We start from the raw sequence: 17,183 nt of genomic DNA, 5'->3' as shown, positions 1-17,183 counted from the left end.
CTCGCAACTATGCACACACGTAACTCAATTTGTCAAATACTTTATGTGTTCTGCATAAGAAAAACTGCTTCATACTTTAAACAATGAAACAAAAACAGGAAAGATAAATTTAAGCAACTTTCGCTTACTTCCACTTTTGGTAGTTACTTCCAAAGTTGTCTGAGAGGTCATAAATCTAAGTTTTGATATTTGAGATTACAACTCCAGAATATTTGACATATTGACGTACAAATTGCTAAAGATTTTCAAAGTAGTAATTGAAAGTGACAGCGAAGCTTAAATTCTCTAAAGTAGGAAAGAAATTTAATTTTCTTTAGTTTAGTTTTTAACATATGTTATATGTTAAAAACTTATAAACTTATAAAATTATATATAAATAATTTTTAGCAAAATTATTTGAATTATTAAAGTTATAGTATCCATACCATAAGTCAGAAGTTAATCAAATAGTTAATTATATAGATAAAATAAGTCTCAGGTAGATTTTGGAGAAGTTTTGATAATTCAAATGATGGCCATAATTAGATTAATTAATTTTTCTGGAAATTACTGGTGCTGATATGGCTTTAATATATAATTTTAAAATCATTCTTATATGCGTATGTGTTTAACATATATTTAAAGAAATTCAATATACTTTACATACTCGTATTTGTCTTGATATCTTAAAATACTAGATATCTGAAGTTGTAGAGAAACAAAATTTAAAATATAAATATTAAAGATCAAATAGAAACAAATTAGAGAACTTGCATATCCGATTTCGTTTCTTTTAGCCTATATAAATACCCATTGGCTTTAATTTAAACTTGATCCGCTTTAATATATTCTTTAAAGTATAAACATGTCTGCAAACAAATAACTTACTAACTTTGTATAAACTTTTTAAGATTTTTTAAATCAATACTCTTTATCTCATAATACATACAAAATATAGCAATAACATCCCAACAACATTTATGTATGTGTATTTTAGGTTAAATTTAATATAAAGACAATCAAAAACGTAGGGACTAACTCCAAAGTTTCTATAAAATACTTTTATCTCACATCTAATAGCATTTAATAGGAAACATTTTTAAGTAAGTTTTTTTTAGTTTCAAATTTCACAATATAACTAAAATCGAATATTTACTGTAAAATCTGCAATGATAATTCTAACGTATTCTTTCGTGCTAAGATAGTCTTTTCAGTCCTAAGAGTAAAGATATATATATATATATATATATTATATATATTAATATATATATAATATATTATATATAATATATATATATATATATATATATATATATATATATATATATATATATAATATATAGGATATCAGTCAAGGTACATAATTTTTTTTGACATATTCCAGTCCCTCTGACTTGCCGTCTATTCATAGATAAAAATTACTAAATCACAATGCGTTACAGGTCTTCAGCAAACACCGAAACAACTACAAATTCAATTTAATAAAAAGCAATTTGCGTGTAGCAAAAATGGGCCGTAAATGTTTCGGCCCATTTTTTTATCTGCGCTGATAATTCACAAGCAACATTAACAAATTTTTGATAAATGCACATGAAATTATGATGAAGTTATTTGAAATTTTATCATAATTCTGAGTGCAAATGTGATATGGCTAATTTCTTTAAAAGGAAGACAGCTCCCACAAGGTGTTGGCTTATGTATGTAACTGTTGATAACTGTTGTGAAATGCTTATGTGATATCCACTTGACACATATGAACAGTTTGTTGTAAGTAACAAGAAGTCAAGTTAAGTTGATTGCCAGTTGTTGTACGGGCCTTGAAGGCTTGTCACTTTGGTACGCTAAAGGTATGCGGTTTAGACTTTGTGTCCCAACAGGTCGTGTTGTAACTTAACATATTTAACAATGTGTTAACATTTTAAAACAATAAAATAGTTTTATTTCAATTGTTTTTTATTATCCTTAACTTCGAATCAAGTCTGTTGTTTGATTTTCTTTTATAATTAATTCTATTATTTAATGCAAATTTATATATTTGTTTCTTTTAATATTTTATACAGGAAATACTAGTGACTACTATGAGTACTGGTACTATGAGTACCAGTGAGTACAACAACAACACACACACAATACCAAAGTTTTGTATTATGTTTAACATTATATATCGAAAAATAAGATATAATACTTATGGGTATATAACATGTTGACATATAAATATGTCAATAAAACATATTGCCTAACGGAATGAATTGCTGAAAATAGCTGTATTGACTAAAATTCTACGCGTTCCTCGAAATCAAAATCATGTCAGTATTCTAAAATCATACTGCTTTCTTTATCCTACTAATATTATAGTCAATTTCATTAAGAAAAGCCACTGAAAAACTACAAATTACATACTACCACCGAAACCGCCTAAAACAAGGAAACTGTTTTAATTTTGGTAAAGCACGCATAGCAATGATAGTTGAGAATTGTGACAAGAAAATTTATTCGCAGGAATAATCCCATTTTCATGAAACTTTCCAAGCTTTGTCTTAAAATTGAAGTGACACAAAAATAGTAAATCTTTTTTCAACATAATTGCAATTTATTTAAATTTTTTCATTTATGCACTTAAATTTAATTCGGTTGAGCATGTTGAATATGTTAATAAGACCGGATAAAACCAAAAAAAAAAATCCTAGAAAATGTAGATAACTTTTAAGGCAAATAAGGAAAAATAAACGCAGTTTCTGATAATTCACTGTCACGTACTTTGCTGTTGGCAGCTGTTGCCAACGTTATTTTTTTCTTATTTTAATTTTAATCACCACTTTAAATGAGCGATGAATGCAAAAACAATAGCAGTCGGCCGAGTCTCATACACGTCGTCATCAAAAAGCAGCTACACACACAGCAGTAAACAATCGAATAAGTGTGCGCACACATCGGCAAATACAATAAATTTATGTATTCCTCTGAATAAATTCAAAGCGCGTACCAAAATTTGATCGATTAATAATGAAGCTCGCGTCGAGCTCTCAATATCCCACGAGACTCTACTCCACTTCACGCATTGAGGCTATATTTAGTTGTAGTACAGTGTGCATAGGCAACTTCATAATAAACTGATTTGCACTCCTATCGCCCGTTCCGTACCATACTTTTGTTTGCTACTTTTGAGGTAGATCATTTTTAAGTTAGCGGGCAAATTGCCAATGTTACAGTTATGCTAGTTGTTATGTTGTTGTGTTGGCTGAAGTCAATATGCTTTTATAATTATTACTGTAGCAAAACGTTGTACACGGCAGAATATAAATCCCAGACAGTCAGGACTCTTGTTCAACTGCTCTTAATTAATCTCGGGCAGTGAACTCAACGTGCCCGCTAAGGCTCGTTAAATGTCGCTCATTATGTTGACTTGATAGTTACTACCGCCTATAAACTTTATATTGAATTTATGTACTTTTCACATTTCTATTTCTTGTTTGTAGTTGCACATTCATTCACATTCTATATACCATAAACTTTTATTATTCTATAGTTTTCATAAAAATTATTTTAAATTATTTGTGAAAATTTAAAAATTATTTTCATTTTTTAAATTTAATCTATTTACTCTACTCTACTCTACCATCATTTATGTGTATAGTAAATAAAGAAACGAATATACACATAGTAGAAAAAGTCTACGAATATTCACAAAATTTTTTTTAAATTACGCATAACTTTTTCAATTTTTACTCAAATTCATTTATATTTCCTAATTTATTTTAACCAAAGAAACAACAATTAAGTTCCAATATAAAAAATTAACAGTTATTCTTAAAAAAAAAAATTAAACACAATTATGTGCAAAAGTAGCAATTTTTGAAGCAGAAAAAGTCTACGGATATTTCTTAATATTTACATTAAAACAATAAAATTCACAAAAATCTTAAATTTAATAACCTGTGGGATAACCTTCTTTCCTGCAATCAGGGTATAATACATGCATTTCTTCAAAATTTTCCGCACAGTATCAGGACATATTTTGTTTTCTAGTATTTCGGCAATATGTTCAGCTAGTTTGAAGGCTGTTACTCTTGGATTTACTTTCACCTGGTTGATTATGCTACGTCTTTCTCTATTTGACAGAATTGAGGGGCGGTGAGTGAGAGGTTTAGAAACGTAAATACTCGTCTCTTTGAAATTATTTGTTATTCTATGCACAGTTGAATATTGACGACCAATATCTTCACCAATTTTTGTTTGGCTTGCGTCATCTTTCTAAAATTTAACAGTTATTTGTAGCTCACAAACTAATTTCACGTCTTTTATTTTATATTGTAAAAATTTATTGCTTATATAAAAAAATTATATTAAATGATTAATTTTTAGACTCTAGGAAGTCAACTAATAATTAAATATCATTTAAATTAGCGGTAAATGTAAATATTAAGAAATATCCGTAGACTTTTTCTGCTTCAAAAATTGCTACTTTTGCACATAATTGTGTTTAATTTTTTTTTTAAGAATAACTGTTTAGTTTTAATATTGCAACTTTATTGTTGTTTCTTTGGTTAAAATAAATTAGGAAATATAAATGAATTTGAGTAAAAATTGAAAAAGTTATGCGTAATTTAAAAAAAATTTTGTGAATATTCGTAGACTTTTTCTACTATGTGTATATTGTTTTCTTTCAATTGTTCTGAATTTACCTTAAATCCGAATTCGCTCATTTTTAACCTTGTAAAAACAATATACTTAACATTAAACTAATTATTAAATCAGGTTAAATTTTTCGGTTAAAAGAAAAATATAAAATACATGAGAAATTCTACAAATATACAAAAGAAATTAAGTACATATGGGAGAAACCAGTGCGTTTTATTTATTTAGCAAAATATTATATTTTATTTTTACATTATAAAAAAATTATAATTTAAAACAATCTTACATGCAATGATACGAGCGCACTCCCACCATGGAATTATCTCCTACTACGATGTAATATTTCTGATATTTTTAGCCCTTTACAGCCCTTTCGGTGCTCAACAGTCAATCAACACAATTTGTTTTAAGCTCATGTGGTGATGACTTGTTTTTCTTGATTTTTTTATTGTTACAAACGCTTTCGTTCTTTGTACCAAAAGGAACAAGAGAAACGATGACGCTTTATGAAAGAATTTTTGTTGGCGTGGCATTTATTACTATTTGCGCTGATGTACATTAGCCGGCCACTCAAACAACAAAACAGAACAGGAGTTAATTTCTAATACTATTAGTGCGACTATGGAGATTTACTTTCAACTAATGTATCATTATCACGTTCATTATTTTGTTGCCATTGTCATTTACTCTTTTACATTTATGCTAAGTTGCTGTTGTCTTATCATCATTGCAGTTATACTAAAGATTATGATTTGATGTTAGTACAAATCACATCACTGTTGGAACACAGTATGGCGCTTTTGCTTTTCACCGTTTTGGTGTTGGTTACTATTATTATCTTCAATTTTTATGCAAAATATTTGAGCCATGAAATATACTGTGGCGGTACAGTGAGATCGACCACAAAAACAGCAAGATAAATGCAAATATTAATTCAGTTTTCCTAAAAAACAAGTATGCAACTAAAAGCATAAAATCATTTTGAGCTGTTCTCATAATTATTCTAGGTAATTACGGAACTGTTATGACTTAATTACTTCACACCAAACGCCTTTTGAAAAAGTGTAATGAATAAACGAAAAGTAAAAGTCGTGTTTTAAAGGAAAATATATGACACATGTACAGAATTTCTTTTATTTCACTATTTCATATTTTAAAAATATTACATAAATTTATTATTGAATTTTGATAGTTACTCTGTTACTCGTTTAATTCAAAGGTATTTTAATGTATTAATATCATTAAAACTAAATGTACGAAATTCGAGGTAAATAAACTATATAAAAAACCATTTAAATAATAAACTATATATAATAATAAACTATATAAACTATATATAATAAACTAAATAATATAAATAAACTTAAATTTTAAAGTTGCACAAAATACCCAAAATTTAAAATAATTTATATACTTTCTCGAAAGATTTACTTACATAAAACGTTAATCGTGTGTGTTGACTGTACATACTCGGTGAGTTGCATATTTAGACCATTGCACGTCGCAATCAAAGAACGTTTATTTGGTTCCACAACTGTAGTTATGTTTGAAACTGTAATCCAACCACCTAATAAACAGAAACGAAATAGTTTAGCAATTCATTCCATATATATAAACCAAACTACAGTTAAAAATATAAAAAGTAAGAATAAATTTAGATTTTTGTAAAAATTAAGTAATAAAGTGTTAAAAGGGTTGCTACCCACCTTCAGGATTAATTGTAGTCAGCGATGTAGCGTTACGGATTTGTCGTCCACCGATATTCCATTTTATTTCAGCTGCAGGGTTAGATGGAGCTGTGGTACAGCTTAGAGGTACAACATCGCCTACACGGGCTTCGGTTTGACCCTCAACACTTACGTGATTTGGAGCAACTACCAAATTTTCGGTGTCACATATAAAAAAAACAATAGAAAAGAAAAAATGTTTAAATATAGAAATATTTAATATTTGTAAATAAGTTTCATAAGTTTTTATAACCACAGCAGTGACATAAATTCAGTTTTTCTAATGACAAACAACAACTCATAATGGATGCGTTCCTCCGTGTTTGATATGTTTTCTGTTTCAAACACATTTCACACATTTATCTACGTGTGGAAGAACAGCTGTTGATGATGACATTGACATTGGTATGTGGTTTACAAAGGAACCACATTTTTAATATCTCTGAAATGTATTTCGCTCAAGTTAAAAGGAGAGCTAAGGTAGAACTGTAACTTCAAAGGTTATAAACTTTCATCTGTGTTGAGCTTATTAAAACCAGCAGCATATACAAAAACTATGTCAAAAAATAAATTAAACAAATTAATTATTGCTAGATAATTAATGCAAAATGGGTTGTACGCGATACACTACTCCATTGCCACAGTAACTACGTCACTTTTACAGCTTGTGTAAATTGATGACAATTTTTCATATCGTGAATGTTTCAAAATTATGAATTAAAGGTAATATATATTTATTTTGGTGGTTTTATTTAAAATATGTGGAAAATTGAAATGTTTAATATTGGATATTGAATTTTCTGTTTTAGAAAGGAATAAGTGTAAGGCTCCTTTAAATTGTGTTCTTGTTTCAGTATCATCATTTAATGCTCCCAAATTGTTTCGGTATGAGTATAAGAGTATTTGTTGCTTATGATGTATGCTAGAATAATATATATACTTTATCAGCAAAACGAAAAACAAAGCTAAAAGAGAACATGTATAAAACATACTTCATTGTCATCTTATGTTTCGCAATATATTCGGGAGTAAATAAAAAAATGTTAATTACACGCAAAGAAATCTTTACATTTAAGAAATATAGAACTATACAAACTCCTAGAGGAGGCTTTGATGTATGTTCACTGGTTTTGTTTTCTGTAGTTCATTATTACAGACAGTCTTTATCAAGTATAACTGTTGTTTTGTAAATAAATGTCAAAATTTGTTTTTAATGAATTTAATGCTTCTTAATTATTATTACTTTCAGAATGTTTTGCTGTCTGTACAAATGGAAAATAAATGCACAAAATGATTAAAGCTTCTTTCTTATTTTGTAGCTTAAGTAATTTTATTTGTATATAAAGATTATTATACAGTTGATTTGTAGAAACAATACACAAGCAGTGCTTCATGGTGACATCTTGTAACTGATCAATCTCATCTAGGAAATCCCTAGCAGGTTTAACCTACACTGCATATCCATAGCATTGCAAAGCATCAAAAACAGTGCTTCATTCCTTTCTTCATAGCGACATCACGAGCTGACAGGAATATCCAATTTTTTCACATTACTACACATCACGTCCACTAGACTGGTATGCTGTAGCTTGATGAAATCGCTGATTTATTTCCTATTTAAGACAACCTAACTTAAATCTTGTCTGACTAGCTAATCGTTATTACAACTAATTTATTTACTAACTGAAACTAATAAATCCTCTCATAGTAATTGGTTATTAGAATGGTAAGTATTATTTATATAACAATTTTTTTCGGTTGTTAAAAAAGTTGTGAATACGCTCAAACGTACTGTAAAATCATTGTTGTTATTACAAAATTCAAATATCACCTTGTTGAAATCATTTAATTCTCTTAATATATTATTGGGTTTGAGTCATTCCTTGATATGAAATTAATTATTTAAACGGACAAAAGTGATTAGCTGTTCTATCATCATTTTAGTTTTCAACATTGGAATATAACTCCGTGTTGTTAACGTACATTAGTGGTAAATAATCTGATGTTTTTGGTTACTGTCTTTAGTGCAAATTAGAAATACGAAGTAACGCTCCTGCTTATTTTCAGTACATTATAATAACAAACAAAACAGTAGTGAATACACTGAAAAACAAAATAAAATTTTGAATGAAGAATGTTTTGTTGTTCGCGCATTGTTCCTGTTCGTTGGTACATGCTACATTGCGGTGAGACGTCTGAATTACTGCTATAACAGTTGTTACCTGCAGCAGCCAGTGTTACTTTACCTATTGCTAGAATATCATAACATATTCACGACCTTCGTATGGATGCTGACTTAAGATTCCTTGAAATTTGAATACTAAAGAACGTGTGGGTTAAGTACCTGTAAGATTGAATCTGCTTATATTATCGCTCTTGTTTCAAGAAAGGGCTCACGTATATGGCGAGGGAATATACCAGGCCACTCTTGCTCTTAATCATTTTTATGCTTTTATGCATATTATTTTGTTGCATTTCGCTCTTAACACTAGCCCGTATTTCATTTATTTCAATTTAATGCAGTTATGTTGTAGTACTTTAAACAGAAGCACGACTACTTAAAGAAAACTTACATTTTTGATTTAATGCAATAAGCGCCGTTAAAAAGTCAACAATTGTTTTATGCTTCTATGCTCGATCTGTAAATCGACAAACGTTTGTAAAATTCAACTAATTGTGAGAAGACTTCATAAGTTGACAGTACTAGTCTCACAGACACTACATGACGAGGTGAAACTATATACCTAGAATCCCTTACTAAGTAGGAAACGTTTCTACATTTCCCAACTATATGTTGTCATATGTGTGATATAATAACAAAGAAAAAATATGTCGTCAGCATTTGTAGAACCATCACAGTTAAAAATATAATATTAATGCCCCTATTTTTGAATTCTTCAGTGTTTACAAGGAAGATGTTAAATTTATTATTTAAAATATCATCTTTACATACAACAGTTTGTAAATGCCTCAGATAGGAACACCCCCAAGATATCGACCTATGCAACGTATAAAAGACAACGATTTTAAATTAGCAACATGAACGTTTTGACTATGCTTCAACCGGGTAAAATATCAGAAATAGCTGACGAACTTAGAACGTATGACATTACAATAGCGTGTCTGCAAGAAATAAGGTGGAAGAGGCATGGCGAAATCAAGAAATGAGATTATAGCATTTTCTACAGCAGCGCCAAAATTCAAGGTCACAAAGGCACAGGTTTTTACGGCAACAAAAGAGCGCGAAAAAGTATAACGACTTTCGAACCAATAAATGAACGTATATGCTATTTGACTCATAGGCAAATTCTTAAATACACCAATTTTGTCGGTCTATGAGCCCACAGAAGAAAGTAAAGATGAGAACAAGGATAAAATGTCGAATGTATGCAGTAAAATAAGCAGGTATGATATTAAAATACTTTGCGGCGACTACAACGAAAAGATCGGAAGGGAACAATCAATAATACAACAAGTCGCAGGAAAACATTCGCTTCATGAAAATACGAAAGATAATGGTTTACGTCTATGTAACTTTGCCGAATCCCAAGGACTACATCCAAGCAGAACATCCTTTCAGCCCAAGCGTACACATAAGCAAACCTGGAGAAATCAGGACATAATGATGCCAATCAAATCGATCACATATTAGTACATAAGAGACATATGTATTCAGTTATTGATGTACGATCTTACCGGGGTGCAAATTGTGACTCAGATCATTATATGGTTGTTGCGCGTATTCGTCAAAGTATATTGGCTAAAATCGCAAAAAATTAATACAATAAGAACCATTGAAACGTCGAGGCCGCCATAACAAATGAATCTGCAAGAGCCGCTTACCAAGAAAAAATTGTAAACAAACTAGAAGAAAATAAAGAAACGATAAGAAATTCAGACGTAATAGTAAGCTGGCAGGGCATTAAACAGGCCGTACTTAGCGCACTAAACGAAACTATTGGCCAAAAAACTCACTCCATCAGAATGCAGAGAGATTATCAAAGCATAAAACGATGCTAGAAAAATATACAGTGAAAATGGCACCCGACAGAATTTGCTTAAATATCAAGAAAAAAGAAAAGAAGCAAAAAAAAGAATACGAAAATAAAAAGATTTTCTGAGAAAAGGACTAAAAAGCATTGAACAAGATTTTCAAACAAATCAAACAAGATCAATGTACCGCAAAATACGAAAACATACGCGCATATTCCAACCGCACTTGACAGCTTGTAAAAATATAAATTGATCAGTGATAGAAAAGAAGTTTAAAATATTTGGAAAAACCATTTCAGCGACCTGCTGAATAGCAATGAAGTCGAAGCCCCTAGTGATACCGTATGGACAGTAGAAAATATGCTGGAGGAACCTATTTTTGAGGACACGAAACGAGCAATAGAGAAGTTAAAAACCTTTAAATTGTGTGGAGACAATTTTATAAACGCTGAAATGATGAAATACGCCAGAGAAGAGCTTCACAAGCAGATACATGAATTTATACTTCAAATCTGGAGAACAGAAAAAATGCCAGAAGAATGGTATACATTCTTCTTAATATTTCCTATCTATAAAAAAAGGCGACAAAACGAGCTGTGCTAACTACAAAGGTATATCTCTTCTTATTGTTTGCTATAAAATATTTTCAACATATTGTATGAAAAACTAAACATGTACGCAGAAGAAATACTGGGAGATTATCAATGTGGATTTAGAACAGGTCGCTCAACAACACACCAATGCTTCGTTACGTCACGTCAAATTTGAAACCAAATCTGATACTTTATCGACGCTCCTGTTCAATTTGACTCTACATGCTATCAACAAAACAGATCAAGGTGGTGCAATATTTTATAAATCTACACAAATATGCGCCTATGTTGACGATATCGTCATTATTACAAGTATCAAGGAGTATCTTCAATCCGTTTTCATACAACTAGAACAAGCTACAAAGCAAACAGGTCTCAGAATAAACGAAGAAAAAACTGATTACATGACAAGATTTCTCCAAGATACCTACATCAGAATAGGCGGTTACAATTTCGAGTCTATAACGAGTTTAAATATCTTTGCGTAGTTCTCAGCACAAGTAAAGATGCTACTCTTGCAATATAAGATCGTATTCAAACAGCTAACAGAGCATGATTTGCCCATATCAAGCTTATGAAATCAACATTACTATCATAGGAACAAAAATTGCGCATATATAAAACTGTCAGTAGACCGGTTCTTACTTACGGCTGCGAAACATGGGTCCTTAAATCCAGCGACAACAACCTGCTACTGAGATTCGAAAGAAAAATACCCAGGAAAATATATAGCCCGGTGTGCTTAAAAGACGGCACATATCGTATACGGTATAAGGACGAATTAAATATCTTGAACAAAAGCCGAACTATAACATGATACATAAAAGCTGAAAGATTGCCCTGGTATGGACACGTCCTACGAATGAGTAACGAAAGAATGACTAAGAAAATCTTCGAGACAAAGCCAGAGGGGAGTAGAAAAAGAGGACGATCGCGACAAAGATGGTTACAAGATGTAGAAAACAACATACGAACGATGAGAATAACACAATACAGAAAGAAAACGAAATGCAGAGAAGAATGGAGGCATATTGTAGAGAAGGCAATGGTCCATCCTGGACTGTGATGCCAAAATGATGATGATATACAACAGTTTCTAGGGTACTCAGAAAGGACTAAGAACGAAGCATTACGTTTTTAAGAATTGTTAATTCCGTTATTCATACCGAAAAATAAAATGCGTCTTCATATACAAAATAATTTTACAAAGTGAAAATATAATAATGTTTGTGAATTTACTATAGCAGTAAAAGTTTTGATTTTAGATACGTTACATGAAGCTATAGGCAAAATCGGAATATAATTAAATACATACTTAGATTCTTTAATAAATATTATTACTTTTTATAAAACTTTGTACTATTTTTATGATTTGTATGTTTTAAACGGCAGTTAACATAACATTTCAGTTATATAAGGTAATAAAAAGAATTTAATTAATTTTCAATGTTTATGCTACTTTCTCTAATATTGTGTACTTATACTACCATAGTTCCCAGTTTGAACTGGAGCACTGCTAGAACGTCTTTTTAGGCAAATCTACGAGTTTTTCTTTATCTTATCTAAAGATCTTTTGAGATGAGTTCCAGAAATAGAAAAAACTTCTATAACGCCGTATCTGCAGAATAGGATAATTACATGTAACCATAATGTTATATTTAACAATGGACGATAGGGTAAGTATCATATTTTGGCAAAATTTTGCTATAACTAAACATAAAAAAGCCCTATTATTTTCCAGTCTCTTTAACAACGTCATTAATGGTGGTTTTTCTTATCGCAAAAAAAATTTTTTTAATTTTTCATCACATGGGTAACTGAAATACGCCTCATCTTTAAAGCCTTCAAAACTTGTTTGAAAATTTGTATATAATTTGTAAGATTATATACAATCTTACACTACGCCATATACAAAGACATAGTATCGTCGACAGAGTAAAGAAATCCATATAATTTTTAATGCTCCACTGCACTTAATTCCGTTTTTTACACAAACTATTTGATCTGAAATTTTCCAAACAAAAAATCTTCAAACACTCGAATGAACTTCTATCATTATCACTCTGTCAACACAAGCTCTGTATCGCAGTTACCTGATAGTTAACACCTAGGTTACTGAAATGCTTTCAATACAAAAAATACGATAAACAAAACACAACTGCGAAAATTCCGTTACTTTTTCACCATATCTCGTACAGTACAGAGAGAGTAAATTATTTTAGTTATTTTGCAGTACTTACAGAGTACAGTCAGTTCTACTTCAACTCGTAGTGGATTTTGGGACATCACATTGCTCGCTTCGCAACGGAAGCGCGCCTTATTATCACTTGCTTCCGCTGTAAAAGTATAAATATTTTCGGATAGCCTCCCCGATGTCCTGTAACAATAAATTAAACGTACACTCTTTCAAAGTTTATTAGAAGAGTGTATAGAGAAGTTATACCTGTAAGCCATGCGGATCTGTGATCCATTTTTGTACCAAATGAGTTGGGCCGGCGGGTTACCTCCACGGCTTCGACATACCAGTTCTACTGTTTGACCCCGTCGCAGTGTTTCGCCTTGAGTGTAGCCTTCAATGTAAGGCTGGCCAGGAGGGTCTGCAAGTGATAGAGAAGTGTTACTTTAGTTTGAATAAATAATTTTCATATGGAAAGTTTATTAATTTTTCTTTGAATAAAGTAAAAGATCGCATTAAGTTATAATAAATTTAGTAACAATGCAAAAAATGTAAAAGAAAAAAACGAATTTAGTGCTCGAAAGTGATAGCAGCACATATCAAAGTTTTTTTAAAAAGATTTAAAATTGTATCATATGTAGGTTCATTAATAAATTTGTAAAACAAACATAATGCTATTATGAAATGTTGTTAAAAACTTATATGTTATCGACTAACATAAATCCACTTTTTTGCTATAAGGTAATCAGTACTTCTGTTCGGATTTCGTTACAAGCTGTGCTTAATTTAATACTAAATTGGATTCATAATTAAATTTTAAATATTTGCTTTCAGCTACGAATATAATGAAAAAATATTTATTTAATTTGAATTTTTTTATTAGATATTTTATGCATTTGCATAGTTTTATTATGCGCCTTATCAATAGTTATGTCAGGAGCTCTGCGTGATCTGTGTTGTAGGTATCTGTGGGTCGGTCATATAATATTAATGTTAACAGCAATAACTAAAAAACAATCGTTTTCACACGCCACCGAATGCCAGAAGCACAAATACACATGTTATTTCACAAGCTTTTATTTATGTTTATTTGGAAAATTTTTCATTTTTTAATGCATAAAATAAATATTGAACAAAAAAATTGGAGCGAATGTAATTTATTCAAAAAATATTACACAAACAGATTGTGACTTGTACTTTAAATTGGAAACATATTTTACTATTTTTGTATGGCTTTTTGTATATATTTTTGTATAATGAGCATCTTTTAACAGGATCCTCTAAAAATTTCTACACTTTAGTTTCTCATTAACTCCTGTCGTCTGTTAATAAATAAACTATTTTCCTCGGTTTTGGTTAAACAGATTTTACAATTAGGCTAATTGTTTGACCATATTAAAGGGATGATTTTAATAGACTGATGACATCATTAATTGTACATACGAAATAACCAGAAAAAAAATTTATATTAACAAAAACACATTTGTATTCAATTTTTATTAAAAGTATGCGATTATTTCTGTACAGTAAATATATTATATATATCAAAGTATTTTAGTTATATAGCTTTACTTCTCATTCATTCATACCTAAGCATTTTGCTGTGAAATATCTAAATTTGTCTGTATTAAAAAAATGGTTTTTCGTCCTAAATACTTAATTTAATAAAAAAACGAGGACAAAAAAATACAAATAAAACTAACGATAAAATTAAAAAAAAAATAATCATTTAAAATTATATTAGCAAAAATTTTTGAAAAAATTATTTTTATTTAATTTTCATTATTAATACAGTGTTCAGCAATTTTCCATGAAAAATGTTGCGATGTAGCGTGTGTGAAACGGACGACTACACCACAGTTTATACTTTTTAATGCTTGTATTCATTTTAATGGAAAATACAAAATTTTATAATAATTAATTTTAATTATATTTTCATTTTTCGAACTATGCACAGGGATTAAAATAATAAAACATTACAATGAAAAAAAGGGGGCGCCGAAAGTGCTGCATCTAAACAAAGTACAGTTTGCTTCACTGATGACAAAATGACAGTCAGAATGTTGCCTTGCAAATATTTGCTTTGCCACATTTGGTAAAAATGCAATAAAGCACGTAAGCTTAATATGCAGCATATGTCGTGGTTTCAAATTTGTTTCAATTGAATTAAAAAGCTCAGGTGCCCTAAACCCCCACGCCGCACTTTTAACTACGCGTGAACATACCTTCGCTATTATTTGATTTTATATAAATGCCACTTCAGTTTGAATTAAATTTGTGGACGTGTTTTTTCTGAAATAGTGAAGTGGTCTCCTGGTGCTGTTGCAATAGTGTGAAATTATTCGATGCGGAGTTGCTTAAAACGAATTAAAAGAGACGGGCATATGGGCAGAGCATGGCGTTGCGGCTGCATTTGCATTGCATGGCGTGAAAATAGAAATTTTATTATACCAACATGACATCAATAGCAGCCTTAATAAAGGCATTAAGGTGGCGGCAATATCCACATTCACAGATATAACACCCGTAAAAGGAATATCAATGTGTATATATGATGTTGGTGTCAGAATTAGTGTTCATGTCGTAGCTGAGTGCTCCTCCGAAATTGTTGATAAACATTTCACTTTTGAGGTTTGACAAGCGGTCAACCACAAAGCGGTCAAAAACATATACAAATATAAATTACAGACTTGTTAGATAATAGTTGTAAATGGAGTACTATTAATGCCCAAAAAAATGTGTACTTATATAATATATGATACTTAATATAATATATTAATACACAATATATTATTTGAATACATAATTTGCAAATGAAATCTAGTTTTAATGAGATATCTATTCTTTGGAGTTGGTTGGTTGTTTCATATGTGAAAATATAATTCCTTCAATTCCTGAAATTTAAAAAATTTTATATGAAAAATTGTTGAATTGAAATGAGTTACTTAGGCTAAAGAGAACAGAAGAGAAAATATAATAAAACAAAAAAGCAAAGTATATAATTAAATCATTTTTGGAATGTTTAATGACATGTTGCAATGTGAGATAAAAAGGACGATTGCCTGACGTTACTTTTGGTGAGGCTTGTCTTCAATAGCTCCTAACTTAGAGCCTCTAAGATAAATCCGCCACTGACTAACTAAAGATATAACTGAAAATGCGATCTATAATAACTAAGCTATAACTTCAACTTGACTTTTTCGAAAACAAAAAGTTTGAAAGTCCATAAACTGATCATAATAAAATTTTTGTTAGTTTTCTCCAATGCAAATGATGTTTGCCGTTGGTAATATAAATGGAACCTAATTATGAGTATCCAAAAGTGCTGCCCAAATAATGTTGTTCACTTCGGTTGGTTGATGGCATTAAATTTATTCGATGGTGAACTATAAACTACAAATTTATCGCAATATATTTACACAACAAAAAGCAAATACGTGAATTTTATGTGCATTTTAATGACAAATTTGAAAATATAGCAAAATTGTTTTTAATGAACTGCATTTAAAGCAGTTTGTGGATTGGAATAACAGTCGTTCGCAGTGGAAAACAGTTGTAAAATATGGTGAATATGCAAATCTAAACGTTTCATAAAAGCTGAAATCACAGCCAGCACACGACAAATATCGAAAAAGTAATAAAAATATAAATAAATAATGCAAACTTACATAGCACAGACAACTGCACAGTAGCGCGCATCGGCATGGCAGGGGACAAGGCTTTGTGCCTAGCCTGGCATGAATATTCTGTGTAGTCGTCATCAGCATTCGGCTTCAGCTTAAGTACGGAGATGGTGGTGTAGCGCTTTGGGGAAATCTCTTCGACTTTGTCTTTACGATGTTCTGTAAATAAAATATTGAAATTATGTTAATTTTAAAGAAGTAAATATTTTTTTAGTCGGTCCGTTTCGCACGTCACTAGTAAGGTGGTATACGAAGTAAGAGCCTTATTGAAATATTACTAATTCATGAAACACGCATATGATGCGCTGAGATTTATTCTAATGTAGTTCTACTGTGAAAGATTTTAACACGAACCAAAATCAATGTAAGCGGATGTGTTAGAATTAACATGATCTCA

The 17,183-nt window shown here is 30.4% G+C and overlaps 1 protein-coding gene across 1 annotated transcript in view; it reads right to left on the bottom strand.

Annotated features, from left to right (window-relative positions):
* The window catches only part of LOC119677367 (nephrin), a gene marked incomplete at its 5' end in the record, with an annotated part of 83,435 nt that extends 66,490 nt beyond the window's left edge, over positions 1-16,945 (bottom strand). The window contains 5 exon segments of the mRNA XM_038088679.1: positions 6,050-6,181; positions 6,321-6,488; positions 13,168-13,304; positions 13,371-13,524; positions 16,772-16,945. Of these exon segments, the coding sequence (XP_037944607.1) occupies positions 6,050-6,181; positions 6,321-6,488; positions 13,168-13,304; positions 13,371-13,524; positions 16,772-16,945 (765 nt within the window).
* Positions 16,946-17,183: the final 238 nt, after the last annotated feature.

Source organism: Teleopsis dalmanni, chromosome 2 (assembly GCF_002237135.1).
Source record: "Teleopsis dalmanni isolate 2A chromosome 2, ASM223713v2, whole genome shotgun sequence".
In the NCBI taxonomy this organism is placed as follows: Eukaryota; Metazoa; Arthropoda; class Insecta; order Diptera; family Diopsidae; genus Teleopsis; species Teleopsis dalmanni.
The sequence above is the reverse complement of the archived record's forward strand: the minus strand, read 5'-3'. Positions and strand labels throughout refer to the sequence as shown.